The sequence below is a fragment of the Epinephelus fuscoguttatus genome, linkage group LG17, assembly GCF_011397635.1.
Source record: "Epinephelus fuscoguttatus linkage group LG17, E.fuscoguttatus.final_Chr_v1".
Lineage (NCBI taxonomy): Eukaryota > Metazoa > Chordata > Actinopteri > Perciformes > Serranidae > Epinephelus > Epinephelus fuscoguttatus.
This window is the reverse complement of record NC_064768.1, coordinates 13,216,765-13,233,234: the sequence shown is the minus strand read 5'-3', so window position 1 is coordinate 13,233,234 and position 16,470 is coordinate 13,216,765. Positions and strand designations below refer to the sequence as shown.

At 41.7% G+C, this 16,470-nt stretch overlaps 1 protein-coding gene across 21 annotated transcripts in view; it reads left to right on the top strand.

Annotated features, from left to right (window-relative positions):
• Window positions 1–16,470, top strand: part of macf1a (microtubule actin crosslinking factor 1a) — a 269,747-nt gene that overhangs the window by 216,476 nt on the left and 36,801 nt on the right. For all 21 annotated transcript variants that reach the window (XM_049602953.1, XM_049602956.1, XM_049602954.1 and 18 more), the window contains 2 exons: window positions 15,440–15,601; window positions 15,695–15,865. In XM_049602953.1, coding sequence (XP_049458910.1) covers window positions 15,440–15,601; window positions 15,695–15,865 — 333 coding nt within the window. The remainder of the gene's footprint in view (window positions 1–15,439; window positions 15,602–15,694; window positions 15,866–16,470) is intronic.

The window sequence follows — 16,470 nt, the reverse complement described above, 5'->3', positions numbered from 1 at the left end:
CTGTGTTGACTCCCCCCACAGGGTTTGGCCCCGGGGCCCCCAGTGCCTCACCTTGCCCCAGCTCGGGAGCTGAGTCAGATGACCTATTCCTAGAGCTGGAGAGGCAATGTGAAGCAGATGAAGGAGAGGAGGGAGTAGAGATGAGTGTAGACCCTGAGCCTCTTGATCCCTACACACTTCCTTGTTTAGAGGAAGAGGATGAGGAGAGAGAGGAAGAAGCAAAGACTTCCTGGGTAGATTTTGAAGGAACTCTTCCTATAGATGCTGTTAACTCTGTAGAGCCTGATGACTTTGCACCAGGATTCAAGAATATAACAAAAGACTCCAATTTAAATCACTCTGAGCACATAGAGCCAATGACAAACTTTGACTTGGTGCGAGCACAAGACTGTGAAAGAGAGCATGGTTTCATTGATGAAGAGTGTGATGTTGACTATAATGAGGATAAGGCAGAGGAAGAGGAGATGAGTTACCCAACAGACTCTGCTCTTGGTCAACAGCTTGAGTCAGACTCCAGTGGAGTCCACATATCCCAACAAGACAGAACTGGTATTAGTGACATTACTCAGACAGACTGTGAACAGGGGAGACCTGCACAGACTGAAACAGACCCAGATAGCGGGGCATCATCAGAGCGTGATGGCGAGGACTGTGAGGAGAGAGCCTCCTCTCCATCTCGTAGCCCTCTGAACCCTTACTGTGAGGAGGTGGAGCAAGTGGAGGAGGAGATTGAGCAGGATGAGGGAGAACTGAAAGAGGAAGAGGAGTTAGGAACAGAGTGGGATGTGTATGACCAATCTGAGCCAAGTTTGGACAGTAGTGAGGGAGTTCTCATGGATCACTCCCCTGAGCTTCTGCACACAGTAGAAAAAGAAATCGACATTGAATGTACACAGGATGTTGACATCCAGACTTCCTGTCAAGAAGATCAAGTCCCCTCAGAGATTAGCAAGTCTGTCGTGGCAATAACTTGTGACACAGGAGGGACATGCTATGCGTCAGAGACTTGTTTGGATGTAGTTTCGGGACTGGACATGTGTGGACAAGAAGACCCAGATCTGGGAACCACAACCGAAGTGACAGCTAGCACTCCAAAATCAGACTCTGTTCCTCTTGTGCACCCTCAAAATACAGACTCAGCACCACCTTCCTCTTTACCTCAGTCACTTTTTAAATCAGATTCTTGTGGTGCAGGGTCAGATACTAAAGATTCAGAGGCCTTTGTGATATCAGATAGTTTTGTTTACCTGGCTGTGTCTGCACTTCCGCAGTTCCCCAATGACTGTCCCCCATCTCCACTTGGGGACTCCATTCCCCCGAGTCCTGTCCCCAAACCTCCCTGCTGTGCAGACCCAGAGGAGGAGGGAGCCTTTCTTTCCCCTGACAGCTTTGTTTACATGGCAGCACCTGAGCGGCCCCAACCTGGCCCCTCAGATGCCTGCTCAGCCTGTGAGGATACTCAGGAGCTGGACTTGGACTCGTACTCTGAAGGGACCCAATCAGGTATGGACGGGGTGGAGTTTGTCCTTGGCTCCATGACAGGGGACAGTGACTGGGAGTCGGATGGCTCTGCTCTGGACTTCCCTCCACTCATGTCCACAGAGCAGACCTGGGATCAGCTTGAGCCAGGCCTGCTACAGAGCCTATTCACACAGAAAGAGACGAGCCAGGCACAGACCTTTAGGCCCCAGGAAGACAGGCCTGAGACAGGGGCCCCAGACCCCATTGTGGAGTCAGGAAGGAGCTCTAAAGCAGAGAATGAATCAACAACTATAGTACCAAGTTCCGACACTGACATAGAGGCAAAGGTACGCTCCCATTTACATTTTTTCTCAGAATATTAATTTCCATAAAACAGGATGTCTGCAGGTATTTTAGAAGTCTTAAAATGTCTCAAGTTATGAAGATTAGGCATTAAAAGTCATTAAATAGTATTAAATATAGTTTGTAAGGTCTGAATTGCCACAGCTGTTTTATCAAATTTAATTTATCCAACTTATAATTTCTACTTCTCAAAATGAGTAAGCTTTCTGTGTGAAAGTCCACATTTCTATTACAAATCTGTAAAACCTGCCACTGAACTTAAGACAGTTTTTTTCTTTATATTTGCACTCACCTGTTGGCAAAACATAGATTAACCTAACTTGCTGTAGTCACCATATTCGTACATAAAACCTACCTCTGCATGGGACCACATACATGATATTTAGCTTTATACTTACCTGTCTACCAGCTTGAATAAGAAAAAGATGATTTGCCAAAAAATCTGTCTTAAATTTGGTCAAAGTTATCTTGAAAAGCTCTTAAAGAAAGCATTAAATCTAAATGTCTAATACCTGTAGACAAGCTGATAAAAGACAGAACCTCATATAGGTGTTGATGTAGTCAGTCCACAGTATCATTCATTGTGGTGTTGGTATAGCATGATAACAGAGAACTGAGGTAAACCGTGAACTGAATAGTGCAGTCATACTGTAACATGGGAAAAGACATAAAAGAAAGAGCTTGCATCTGGGAGGTGGTTTACTTAGATTTATATATTTATATATTCTGCTTTTGGTAGAAGCAGAAACTAACAGATATAACACTAGCATGCAGTGTCCATAAATACAGTGCCAAGTAGAGAGAATGTATTAAATTGACCCACAGAGGTCCTGGTTTATTTGTCTATTTAGCCTAATAAGAGATGTGAGAAGTAAAAGCTGAGCAAAAATCTGTTTTTAGCAATGATGCATTAGACGTGGACACACAGAGCCATAGCATGGAAAAAGAATTGGGTCAGGTATCTGAGCGCTGAGTGTAACAGATGTAGACATAGCATGGAAAATGTATGGTGGGGGGTGAAGTTATGTAGACGCCATAATTAGCTAGTTGTGTTTCAGTAGTGGGGCTTTAAATGATGGCAATATGATGCTCAGAGGGGGGTTTTGCTACTTATGGGAAACTACCTTCAGGGTCAAACAGTGTGTGTGTGTGTGTGTGCGTGTGTGTGTGTGTGCGCGCGCGTGTGTGAGTGTGTGTGTGTGTGTGTGTGTGCGTGCGTGTGTGTGTGTGCATATGGTGTGTGTTAGTGTCGGGGTCAGTGCTTATCTACAGTGCATGCACATATTTGAGTTTGATCACATGTTTATTTGTGCGAAGCTGAAAGAGCAGTGTGTGCCTGCTGGCCACTTATAATGCTGATCTCAAGAGCAGAGTTTACAGCATTTATCTGAAGGGCACACTATTGTTGTGTTTACGCTATCTGTATATAGAGAACAGTTTCCATACAAAGTCGTGGGTGCTGGGTGTATCTTAGTAACACAGGCCAAAGTTTTCCATGTTGTTAAACTAATTTGTGGGAGGAAAAAAAAAGGCTGCTGTGTTTGTATGTGGAGCGAGACGTCTGCATGACTTTCACTGTTTGGATTGATTTGGTTTCTCAGAATGTAATCACTGTCACGGTATGCCGTGTTACTGCTTCGTACAGACATGGATCTGAAATGGATATTCTATAAATGCTGCAAGATTAGCTCAGCATGGAACTGACACAGAGGGCTGTCAGCGTGACTGCGTGTCGGACTTGTCTCTCTGCATTCATCTGCATTCAGTGTTCAACTTGTTTTGTTGGCATAGTGTCACTCCTCTCCCATCTACCGCTGTATGTGACTGTGTGGGCTGCATGTAAAGGTGTGTATATGTAGATTGTGTCTCAGTGTGACAGTGTGTTTGACAGGCTGTCGTGCTTTCGAAGGAGCTCTGCTATGACTCAGATTTGCTGGATCTTAACCCTGTTTTGTTTTTGTTTTTGTTTTTGTTTTTTTCCGCACGGAATCTGAATCTAGCTAGTTTTTTGTAGTCTACCCATTATAATACTTGTTGAGAAGAAGGTTCATTTTTTGCATATAAGAAATGCAAAAGTATAAGGTTATGGCTAAAATAATTGTCTGATGTTGGAAATTCCACCTTCTTTTCACTACTAAAATCTAACTAAATAAATTGATTGATGGCTGTTTCATCAACTAATTTAAGTGTAACCTATTTTTAACATCAGAATCAGCTTTATTGGCCAGGTGTGTGTACACGTATAAGGAATTTGACTAAACAAGGTAAACATAAACATTTGAGTACTATGTACTGATCTAGATTTGTATAAAAAAGTATTCATATATATATTAAAAAACAACAGCAATGAAATTCGTTAACAGTAGGACAGTAGTGCAGTGCAGTCTGATAACCTATTGGCTATTGATCTTTTTTAAGAAGGCTAATACAAAGCTAAATTGTTCTTAGACGATAGCCAGTGGGTTCCAAGATTACATTTCAGTTTATGCGCTCCTCTTCTCCACACGGACTGTTTACCTGCCGCTCAGATGTGATTTGATCAATACGATTAGGACAACAAACAAACTATAAACAGATGCCAGAACTCTTCCAACACCAGAATCGTGTCCTGTTGCCTACAGATTCTGCATACATATGCAGATATCTGTTTGTGAAAAATTAATTCTGCAGAGTACAAAGAGTGCTGGAATAAATATCGGATGACTAATGTAACAGGTTGCTTTATATACATGAGGTAGTTGGAAATACTCCAGACACAATAACATAACATATTTTGTGACAAATACATTCGAAACCTGTTGATAGAGGTTCAGTGTCAGGCAGAGAAACGTAATCATGTCTAATCACTGCACATCATTAACAAGCACTGTGTGATTTCGATCCTTGGTGACGATGCACACTGCTGGTCTTCTTTTATCACATTATAGCCTCCATCAGGTACAAGTCGACTGCTACGACCAGTCAGTCACAAATAATTTACCCTACCCTGTATCACTTTATAAGTACATTTGATGTTATGTGTGTTTTTTAGAATGTGTCTGTTTGTGTCTAATTTTTGTGCCCTTATGTGTTATCAATCCTCGTCTGTTTTTTCTGTCTCCAGTCACAGTGTCTCTGGCTTCAGTTTAATGTAATCAGACGTCGTGTCCACTCAGTCTCAGAACTAACAGTAGAGTTATAGCTGTGCAGGGTGCTTTCAAAGCTTCTAGTAGTCAGAGAGGAACATTCAAAGGAAAACAGCAAAAGAATCGAGTTCCCCTTTTAACTGGTACATATGCATCACAAGTATACTTACTGTGCATGCTTTATGTACTGTAGGTGTTGGAGGTGCATTGTGATTTTGCATCATTTAGTTAATACTAGTTACTGGTTAAATTTTATTTCCAAGATCAGACACAGAAGAATCCTTTTAACACACGGAAGAGTAAACTTTTCTCGACATGATACAAGTCTTGTCCCAATAATGCACACTTTCTCGAAGAAAAGGATTTAAAATCACAGTGATTCTCAAGCTTGAGTATTCACTGTGCTTTCAACACTGGGTAGTGAATGATGGATGACAACTTTGAAATTTGACTCCATTTTTTGTTCACATTTCTGAAAGGTGACACATGCACTTTTGTTGTGTGATGAAATCCCCTTTATTCAGCCATGTCTCCTCAACTGACTCTCATTCTCTCCCTCCCTCTCCTCCTCCATGCTTGGATGGTGTTGTTGTAGAGATAAGGAGGTGGGAGGTAAATACTGTGGCTCTGTGAGGAGGGGAATTGCCTCTGCCAACATGGCTACACAAACAGTGTGTGAAGTTGTCTGGGGAATATAAACTTAGCTATCTGATAAGAATGTGCCAGGGCTAACTCTGGACCCTGTGGCCTGTTGACGATCCTGTCTTTCGCTCTCCGCTTTGTTTGTACACCGAGCTGTCTCCCTGTTCCTTACATCTCTGTCAGTCTGCCTCTCTTCTTTCTTTCCTTCCCTGCACTAAATTTTCTTAACATCCCTTTTCTGCTCTCAGTGCTTCTTTCTTTGTATCTCCCATCCCACATCAATATTCTGCTCCAGTGCAAAACCAACAGCAGCGACACCAGGCAATTTTCCCATTAAGTTGCTGATAGAAATTCATTGGAAAAGGGATGTGAAGACATGGGGAGGACAGATAGACACGCTGAGTTTAGAAAGACAAAGAAGCAGACACAAAAAGAGTTGTGACAGGCGACAGGGAGGTTGGGTGGAGGAAGCTATTGTTTGCACGGGGGAGCACCTTTAAGCGCTGCGTGAGGCTTTGGTACAATGATAAGAGAGCTACGCTGGCAGGCAGACACAAGCAGAAGGTCTTTGGATTAATATGGAGCTCATTTTAAGGCTCTGTGTGTGTGTGTGTGTGTGTGTGTGTGTGTGTGTGTGTGTGTGTGTGTGTGTGTGTGCGCGTGCCCCACAAACAGACAGACAGACAGATGGACTAGCTTTGCATGCTGTTTGATGAAGTGGGGCGAGGGAACGCACAGTACAGACAGACTGACCGCTAATACGCAGAATTAGAGGAAGGCAAAAATTTCATCTTTCATTCATAACGTATTAGCATTTTTTGTTTGTCATTGCTGTCTGCAAAAACAAAATTGAAAGGGTCCTTAAAATCCTTAAATTTAACTCCATTAAAATTTCATCACACATTGCATACAAAAATTTTAATTTTTTGCTATGCAGTGACAGGTTTTCTTAAACAGCATGTCCTCATAAATGAACACAGAACAGAGTTTGTATGCAGTCCAAGCAGATTTGGACTTCTTAACAGTTTTTTGTTGCACCACATATTTATATTTCAGAAGTTCCATAATCTGTGTTTTACTGGAAGTACACTGCGTTTGCCAGCCTCGTGTCATATTATTGGTTTTGAAATTAGCTTTAGAAATCTTCCTCTATAGAAAGTGACAGCTATGCGCAACTATGGCAACACAATGACATTTGCCATTTATCTGATGGAGACAGGGAAGCATGGACATTCGCGATTCATTCACAACTTAAGTTTCACTCTATCAGTCGATCAAACAAATCATTAAATTAACACTGCTTCATTACCAGGGAACTAGCAGTGTTCTGTAGGCTAACATTAGCAACCTGTGCTCCTACCCTGTCCGTCCGCACTAATATTCGAGGAGTGGTTACAGAGGAGCAACTTTGCTGCTGAAAATTAGTTAAATTTCGTTCATCATAAATTTAGGGAGCAAAACCGACATGAAGATGTGTCAAAATGCAGGAATGTCATACACAGTCAGCAATAACAATGTAATGTTACATGGCTAGCTAGATGGCTACCGTGACATCAACATACTACTAGTATTCTCTTTTGTTATGCTTCTTATAAAGAAAAGAACCATAAAAATACAATGGTTGTGGCATTTTTTAAACCTTTATGAACGAAGAAAATACATTAGTCTGTTTCTTTTGTTGTTTGTGCAGCCATCTTGCCAACACTTCGCCCTCTAACCCAACAAGAATCAGGACATAAACGTGCAAAAGGGGAGGGGTATGGGCTATGTGGAGGGGGCAAGGGATGTATTGGAATTGAGCTTAAGTTTTTGAAATCTGCAGTTTTCAAACAATTTTTATGCAAGATAAACAACAGCAGAAATAAATGGGCATGAAGAAGATGAGGCACTGAAACACAGATGTTAAAGCAGAGAGCGAGAGACAAACAGGGACAGAGAGAACCAGGTGGCTCCAGGTCCGCGGTTCATGCATTTATGTTTTGATTGATGTGATAATTCTGGTTCTGAACAACCGCCTCCGGGATAAACCTGCGAGAGACGGCGGGAGAAGAAGGAGGGGGATGTGTTCAGGAACACAGAAAAGCATGAAAGCAAAAGCAGGAACACATTGATCTCTCGCTGGAATTGAATGTAGATGCACTGAAAATGTAAAAAGGAGATCAAATATTTGAAGCTTTTTTCAATGATTTTACATATTTCTGTCCCCGTATCACTCCCCCTACTCTTACAGTGATATCAGCAACAGGGATCTCAAAGATAATATACAGTATTAAACTCTCATTATCCGTCTCACAGGGAGCTGATTAGCAGCATGTAAATTCCCTAAAGTATGGGAATAGAAGTGAATGAAGGAAAAGAAGATGTGTTTGCATAACTACAATAGAAAAAGGGGATAGTAAAGTTTGAGCCAACATGCTTTGAATGCCACATTTGCATGAGATTTGTATCTGTTTGTTGATGCTCAAATAAGGACACTGGCTTCAAATGGGATTTATTAACCCATCAACCCCTTTATCCCGATGTCAGAGATTGGTCAGTCCGTGGCTTAAAGCAAAGCCTTTCTGGCAAAATAGTTTTGAAACAGATTTCTACCCTTTCCTTCCTCCCCCTCAGTATGTGTTCCATTAAAAGAGAAAGGAGGGCGTGAGGAAGGATGAGGGGTTGAAAGACAGGAAGACAGTGAGAGACGAGTGCAGAGGCAGGAACAGAGACACAGGGGTGAGGGAGGGAGGTGTGGGGGTGTAAAGGAAAAGTAGAGCGATAGCAGAGTGCTGTTAGAGGCTGCCAGTACAGAATATCCAGGCTGGTCATTTTTTCCCTCTGGATTTCTTTTTGTCGCTCATATACTCCTGTTCAGTTTTAATAGAGGATCACTGTTTTCTTTTGCGCATCTGTTTTTAATTCCAGTCTCTTCCGTCCAACTGTGTTTTGATTGTAGCTTTAGAGGCAACACATAAAAGATGCACACGTTTTTGATATGACCACTAGCTCTTTTCATCATGTAGTTATGGAAATCAGTTATGAAGGGAGAGGAAGATGAAAGTTCAGAGAAGTATTTTCAAGCTTTGATAACAAGTTGAAAAAACTTTGTGTAGCTGGGCAACATCCTGCATGCTCTTAGTTCTTTTGAGAAACTAGTTCTGGATGCTAAGCATATTTTATGTTTTCTTATATTTTTGCAGCATGTTTCTGTACGCTGTCATTTGTAATTCTCTGCATTTATGTGTCAGGAGCGATTTGTACCTCATCTGTCCAGATTAAGAAATTGATTATCCTGTGATTGAGTGATGTTTTGGACATGAGCCATCAGCACAGCTTTTCCTCTTCTCTGTGTTATTGGCTTGACAGATGACAGCTAAATACAGAGCTTCCAAATGCAAGTGTAATGTGCAGTATACATACATTCGCAGACTCAACTCATAGATTCAAAAAATAAAGAATATTTAATGTTGTGGAGGAAAACTTGAGATTTTAAAGTAAGTTTTCAGGGGGTGCAACTAACGATTATATTCAGTTACAATCAGTCTGCCAGTTTTTCTTAATTAAAGGTCTAGTGTGTAGGATTTAGTGGCATCTAGCAGTGAGGTTTCAGAACTGAAACTTCTCCCATGCGCCAAGTGTGTAGGAGAATCATGATGGGTGGCTCAAAAATGAGTGTCCTGAGTCAGTGTTAGGTTTGTCCATTCTGAGTTACTGTAGAAACAACATGGCGAACTCTGTGAAAGAGGACCCGCTCCATATGTAGATATAAACGGCTCATTCTATGGTAATGAAATGATTCTTAGTTTCAGGTGATTCTAAACAAATAAAAACATAGATATAAATATTATATTAAATTTCTGCCAATACATGCCCCTAAAGCCTACACACTGAACCTTTAAATGATTAATTTCTGTTTTTGAACACTGTTCTGTAAATTTTTTTAATAAATTATCAAAGTATCAAAAGCAAGATTTACCAGTTTAAACTTTTATCCACTGGTTCGTGCACAGATCACAGGGAAACAGACAAAAATCTGTATTCTTGAATGTTGCTGTAGTCTATTTCATAACCATGAAAAACATTTGTCAATTCTTTCATCTTTCCCTGCATTTAAACAGCCTCTCAAACTGATGCATATTTGACGAGACATTTTTAACAGTATTCAGTCAGTATGAACCTCCTCAGCTTTAGTCAGACCTGTTTCATCCCAGTGTTTTTATCGCCTGTCCACACCGAACTGCGGCTGAGGTGAGAAAGCCAATGCGGTCCAGATGGAGAGACTGAGTAGGACGAAGGGGAGGATGGGCGAAAAGAAGAGGCAGCTGTGGCAGGGGGAGCAAAAGGAGAAGAGAAGAGGTAGAGAGATGAGCAATGACACGATGAGAGGAAGAGGAGGTGGTGTAGGCAGAAGGATGACAAGTACGATGGTGATAGTTCAGTTAGCTCAGCTAAGAGTGTGTGTTACTGCGTGCCGGCTGAGGTGGGGAAGAATGACAAGTATTTGGGACATTTTCCAGAGCTCTGGTTTAGTGGAGTCAACCGCTCTGAGCTGGCGAGGGAGAGAAAGAGCAGAGAGGGCGGCTGAAATAGAGACAGAGAGAGTGAAAACAGAAAGAGAGCGACAGAATGAGAGGAGGAGGAAGAGGAGGGAGGATGGACAGAAATGTAAGCGCACACAACCTATAACAAGTTTATATACATCCCAGTGCGTGTTTAGATGATGGATGGGTGTACTTTCCCTGTTTTTTCCTCTTCTGTTCCCCTCTATCTCTGACACACACACACACACACACACACACACACACACACACACACACACACACACACACACACGCCAGGATAAGGCGTAGGGTGGAGTGGGTCATGGCTACAGTCATTGTTGTTCTGGCCGACAGACTTCCTGTTCCAAGCAGCTATGACGCCCATCACCACAACACAGCTGCGTCCAAACTGGACAGGAACACACACACACACACACACACACACACACAAACACACACAACTGCTCATTCATATTTAGTCGTACACAGAGTCATACCTGAAGAACACCTAGTCATTTTTTTCTCACACATAATTACACACATACACTATTTTTACACACACACACACACACACACACACACACACACACACACACACACACACACACACACAAAGCCTTGGCACAGAGAACCTGCAGTTTGATGCCATATTTAAACCAGATGAGCAGAAACCTGTAAACCCTTTGATTAGGACCCACTGCAGAGACTCAGAAACACGTTCCAGCTTGACCACTTCCAGCCCGATCGACAACACCAACTCAGTAATAATGTCTGCAAACATCCTCAACACCTAATAAATCTCAGAACTAAGGTTTTGAAAGCCTGTAAATGCAGGGGAATATGTTCTGAATGAAAGGCAAATTAGAACCTTTCATTTGGACGTGATTTGTATTTGGCTTCATCTTGCTTTTTTTATCTAAAAATAAGGCCTTCATTTGTATTAACATGTCTTGAATCAATCTTTTAGAAGTCTTAAAAATGCTCATACATGGGAAGTAGGATTTTATGAATTGCTTTTTTTCTCTGATGTTGCATTGTAAAATCTCAAAATATTTGCTAACTTTAAAAAAAAAAAAAAAAATAACAAACGCCTCTCACATTAACTTCACACTGATCAGGATAGTGGAACCATATTTTGTGTCTTGCCGGGATGCTCACAGCAGAGGATTCACTGTCTGCTAGCTAGCCATGGGCAGATTTTGAGACAATGCACCCAAGGGCCCCACCACCTCTCCTACATAGGAGCAAGACGCAAAGACTTTGTGGTGGTCTTGCATCTCTTATTAGTCATTATGCATCTTTTGCTGGGTTTGTGTCTTTATGGGGGAAATTCTGTCCACTTTATTGTCATTTTGTGCCTCTGTGGTCATTTTGAGTCCCTTCCTGGTCGGGATGTGTTCATTTGACATTTGAAATTTTGCAAGTGAAGGCCATTAGCCTCCTGACACTTTGCCCAGTAGGCCTGTTCAGTGATTCATCCATGCAGCTAGGTGTCACTATACACTGGACGACACGGGGACCTGCAAATTGCAGGAAAATTGGCCATTTTACCAAGATTTCGCGGCATGATTAAAACTGATACAAGGCAACACATACGAGGCTCTAAATATTTTATGCAAAACTATTTACCAATCTTAGCATGATGGGAATCAAAGCAGTTGAATCCTACATGCAGGCTGAGAAACACAATCGCCTATAAAACTCTCTTTCCTCCCCAAAAAAGTCAGGTTTTATGTTTACAATAAGCATTTGGGCAAAACTGTCCCTAACCCAAATTAATTATCATCAGTTAATGTTTTTTCTTAAATTTTGGTTTTTGTAAAATTGGTCCTAAATTTTGAGTGGCATTAAAAAAGTTTTAGAAAGTCTTAAATCTAACTTGCCTTAAACTGTATGAACCCTGTCGATATAACCTCAAAGATGTACTGATCTTCTGAGATATCAACCTTTTTTACTCATGCATATAGTGATTAATTATACCTCTGTTTCTGCTATATTTTTTGTGGTGAATTAAAATGAAAAAGGATGAAGTTTAACTTGCTGAAATGTGTGGACAAATACACTGTTAGTCTGTTAGTGGCTGTTTATTGGATGTCGCAGGAGTGATTAGATAAAAGATTCACAAATATGTCTTTCAGATTTTGTGGTGAAAACGGAGGGAGAACCATTTCTTGTTCAGATGTTTTCTTTTCAGTTTTATTAGGTGCAGTAGTGTGCAGTGGTTTGTTATTATTTGCCTATTGGACACCCACGACTACTGTAGCTTCTTCCAGGCCATTGTGGTATTTCACTGAAACCCAAACCCACATTTTCCCTCTCCCTCACTTAGGCTGCACCCCCCTTCAGTATTGTCACACCAGCTATTTTCCCTCAGGCACTGGATTTACCAAAATCTGTTGTGTATGTGTTCTGGACGTGCACATCTGGTTATTTGTGTGTGTGTGTGTGTGTGTGTCTGTCTGTCTGTCTGTCTGTCTCTTTGTGTGGCCATTGAGGTTTGGCTGCCACAGCATTATAAACCACCAGGCCTAATTCTCCCTCTGTGGGGCTTTTCTGAATGTCAGGACTTTTCTCAAATGTTTTCATGACAGTAACCCCCCCTCCCCACATTACCGCCTCGGACACCCATTTGTCAGGATTCTGTCCCAGTAAAGACCAAATGAAAGGCATTTCAGTGATGGTGGTTTACAGTATAGTGTTCCCACTGGTCAGGGAACTGGTGGAATAGCGTGAAATTGTGAAAGTTGTTTTGTGGATTTGGCAAATTGTTGGATAAAGCAGGATGGTTTACAGGAATTTAGCAGAATGTATTTTTTTTTCTCCAACATTCATCACATTAGCAGTTTGGTTTGGGGTTATTTTTCCCCACAGTAAAACCAGCTGTAGGGAAAACCAGACTGTTTACCCCTGTCGAAAAAAAAAAAAAACATTAACAAATAAGGTAGGAACAAGATTTTTTTAGGTCGGGGATGTGCTCTAAATTATGAAATGAAGATATTCAAAATTATGAAAAGTCATTGAGAAGTCATACAGTTTTGTAATGGGGCATGTTGGGGCTGTTGAATTCAATTTATATTGTTTTAGGGCTGATTAAATTGCTGCTAATTATTACTTTCATTGTCTTAATTTTTCATGCCAGGAGGTGCACACTGTACGAGAATCTTGTCGTTTTTTGACGTGATTCCCTCTCCTGACTTTGTCAGCAAAGCCCTGATTTTTTTGATGATTCTAAAGATCATTCTGCTAGATTTTCTCGTGGTGTTAGGTATGTTAAGAGTCTTTTTTACCCCCGATCTGCTCGGAAGTCCACCCTGGCTGCACCAGTTTCAAATGGCAATTATTCAACATGTTCAATATCTACAATCCAATATCCTGTTTTGAGGAGGCAACCCTGAGGATCGCCAGCAGTCCTGCAGGTCTCAGTGTTATTATGCAATTTAAGTCGGACTCAGTCCATGTTCACACCCTCTTCTTGACTTCATCCTTTTTTTTCCTTTGGGAATTTTCTGTAAACAGCTGTGCAAGCACTTACAGCTAGGTCCTCCAACCCGTCATCTGCCAAGTTTGGTTACTGTAATGTCACCTTTGATTGTAAGTGATTTGCGAGATCCGCAATTTTGAGAGTCAGGACTCTGGCTGTTTGTGAGTGGAATCTGTTATTGTGTGCTGTGCTGTTTTGTTCAAGTTGTGCTTCCCACATACTACTGGAACAAAACTGTTAAATTAATCATTACATGTCGTTTTGTGTGGGGTGTCTCACATTTTCAACATCTGCTAAGATTTGAAAAATCTTTTAGCATGGGCCAGCCTTGATCACTAAATATTTTAGTCTATAGTTTGACAGAAAATGAAACAGCTTTTTATTTGTCTTACCACCATTTCAAAACACAAATATATATCCAATTTACAATGATATAAAATACAAAAAACAATAAATTCTTACATATGGTAAACTCTCAGCAGGGAATGTGTGATATTTTGCATGATTAATAAGTATTTATTGATTGTAAAAATGGCTGTAGATTAATTTGCTGCACCTGTAAACAGTCTTTTGTGTGGAAATACAATTAAATATTTTAGTCTTAACTGCTTGGGACCTCTGCAATGTCTCCAACATCCCCAAATGGGATCCTGGACTACAGTGTAGGGCTAGATATTGGTATTCGATACCTTTAAGGTATTGACCGAAATAACCCAGTACCAAATCATATCACAACTTCTCCAGTCAAATGATGCCTGCATTTGACCTTTTGTGTACCCAGACTATTTGTATGGTTTTGTTTGCAGCCAGTCACAGCAAGCATTCTTCGATTTAATGCGACATGTGATTGGCCCACTACCACAGCAGCTACAGCCCATATAGTATGTGGTGTGGTGAATTTGAGCGTGTTGTATATGCCAAATATAGCAGGTCAGAGTGCTCAGGTGCCACTAGAACATGCAAAGGTGTGGTGACATTTTATGCAGCTGAATGCTTCCATTCTCATGACAGGTATTGAACAGAGTAGGAAAAAAGGTATCAAATGAAGTACTCTGCTGGTATTTGAATAAATTTAAATGTAATGATATGGTAACAGTACCCAGCACTATCCTGGACTGAATCAGAGAACTTATACTGTACATATGGGTTTGGATACTATAGTGACACACATTCACTACGACAGAGGAGCTGTACTGACTGTTGCTCCGTCTTTTTTGGGCCAGGGAAGTCAAGTCTGGTTGTCTTTAGTGTCGGGTGGCTGCCTCTATTGTCATCACAAGATGGCTCCAGCCCTCCACTGTGACGTGTGTGTATGAGTAATGTGTCCAGACAGGCGAACTTGTGCCTGTGTGTATTTGCTATAAATGTGTGTGTGAGTGTCGGTCTCTCTGTGTGTCTGCTTGCATGTGTGATTAAGTGAAGGTTGTGTGTGCGCCCATGCAAGTGTGTTAGTGTACTCTATGGTGTGTGTGTGTGTGTGTTGCCGACTCAGCCTTTTCCAGCCAGCCCCTTACTCGCCTAACCCTCTAATCCCCATAATCCTCTTCTCCCCCCTCCTCTTTTTTCTCCTCCCTCCACTCTCATTTCTCCTGTTCCCTTCCTGTCTCCCACTCCTCTGTTATCTCTGCACATCCCTCTGTCTGTCTCTCGTCTCCTAATATCCACTCGCCTCTATATATAGGTGTATAATGTGGTGAAGTTCACTTCCATTTGTTGTCACGCAGATTGAATGCACGGTGTATTTTTGACTACTGCCTTTTGCTTTCCAATAAACCGCTGGGCCATCTTTTTTTGTCTGCATCGTTCAATAAATCAGTTAATGATTTTCTGACTTCCTCTTCCAGGCTGTGGAGAGAGAGCAGGTGGACAGCATTCAACCGAAGCTGCAGCACATCAACGCAGTTGGTCAGGGTCTGATCCAGAGTGCCGCCAAACACACCGACACCCAGGCGCTGGAGCACGACCTGGAAACAACCAACCTCAGATGGAACTCACTCAACAAGCGGGTACGGCTTCACTCTATGGGCCTCTGACGTGTGCTTTTTGGACTTAAATAGTCTTACAGTTTATCATATCGATTTTGCCTCTCCTGTCCTCAGGTGGCAGAGCGGATCGCCCAGCTGCAGGAGGCTCTGTTGCATTGTGGGAAATTCCAGGATGCTCTGGAGCCTCTGCTGAGCTGGCTAAGTGATACAGAGGAGCTGGTGGCCAATCAGAAGCCCCCATCTGCTGAGTACCGTGTGGTCAAGGCCCAGATCCAAGAACAAAAGGTACAGGAAGGATAAAATAAGACCATCTTTTCACATCTAATAACACAAGTGATGATTGTAGACATTAAAACAGGACTGAGAGATTAAAGGGTCCAGTGTGTCAGATTTAGGGGGAATAAGGCACCTACCAGTGTGGATTTCAGTCTGCAAACAGCTGAAACTTCTCCCGGTTAGTATTCTTTCAGTGTTCATTGTTCAGAGGGTTTTTACTGTGAGCTGAATTATCCCCAGAGATCTCCTCCTCTCCAAAACAAATGGTTCAGTTGATTCAAACTGGTAAAAACACTGAAAAAGGCAGTTTCACATCATAAATCTGTGTCTTTCTGATGCTGTTTGGCATGTCGGAGACAAACCCAACACCTGCTAATGTGTGCTCAACTACTTTCTTTGATAACTTAAGATCCAGACATTCAGGAGGTTTTCAATGGGAGCCAAATTAACCACAGAGGTGTCTTCCTCTCCAAAACAAACAGACCCAGTGATTTAAACACAGAATAAAGCAGTTTCACATAAAAATTAAAAAAGAAGCGGCTGCTAACTATGGTGGCCAAAATGTGAATGGTCCAGTGTTTGGTTTGTCTGTTCTGGGCTACTGTAGAAACATG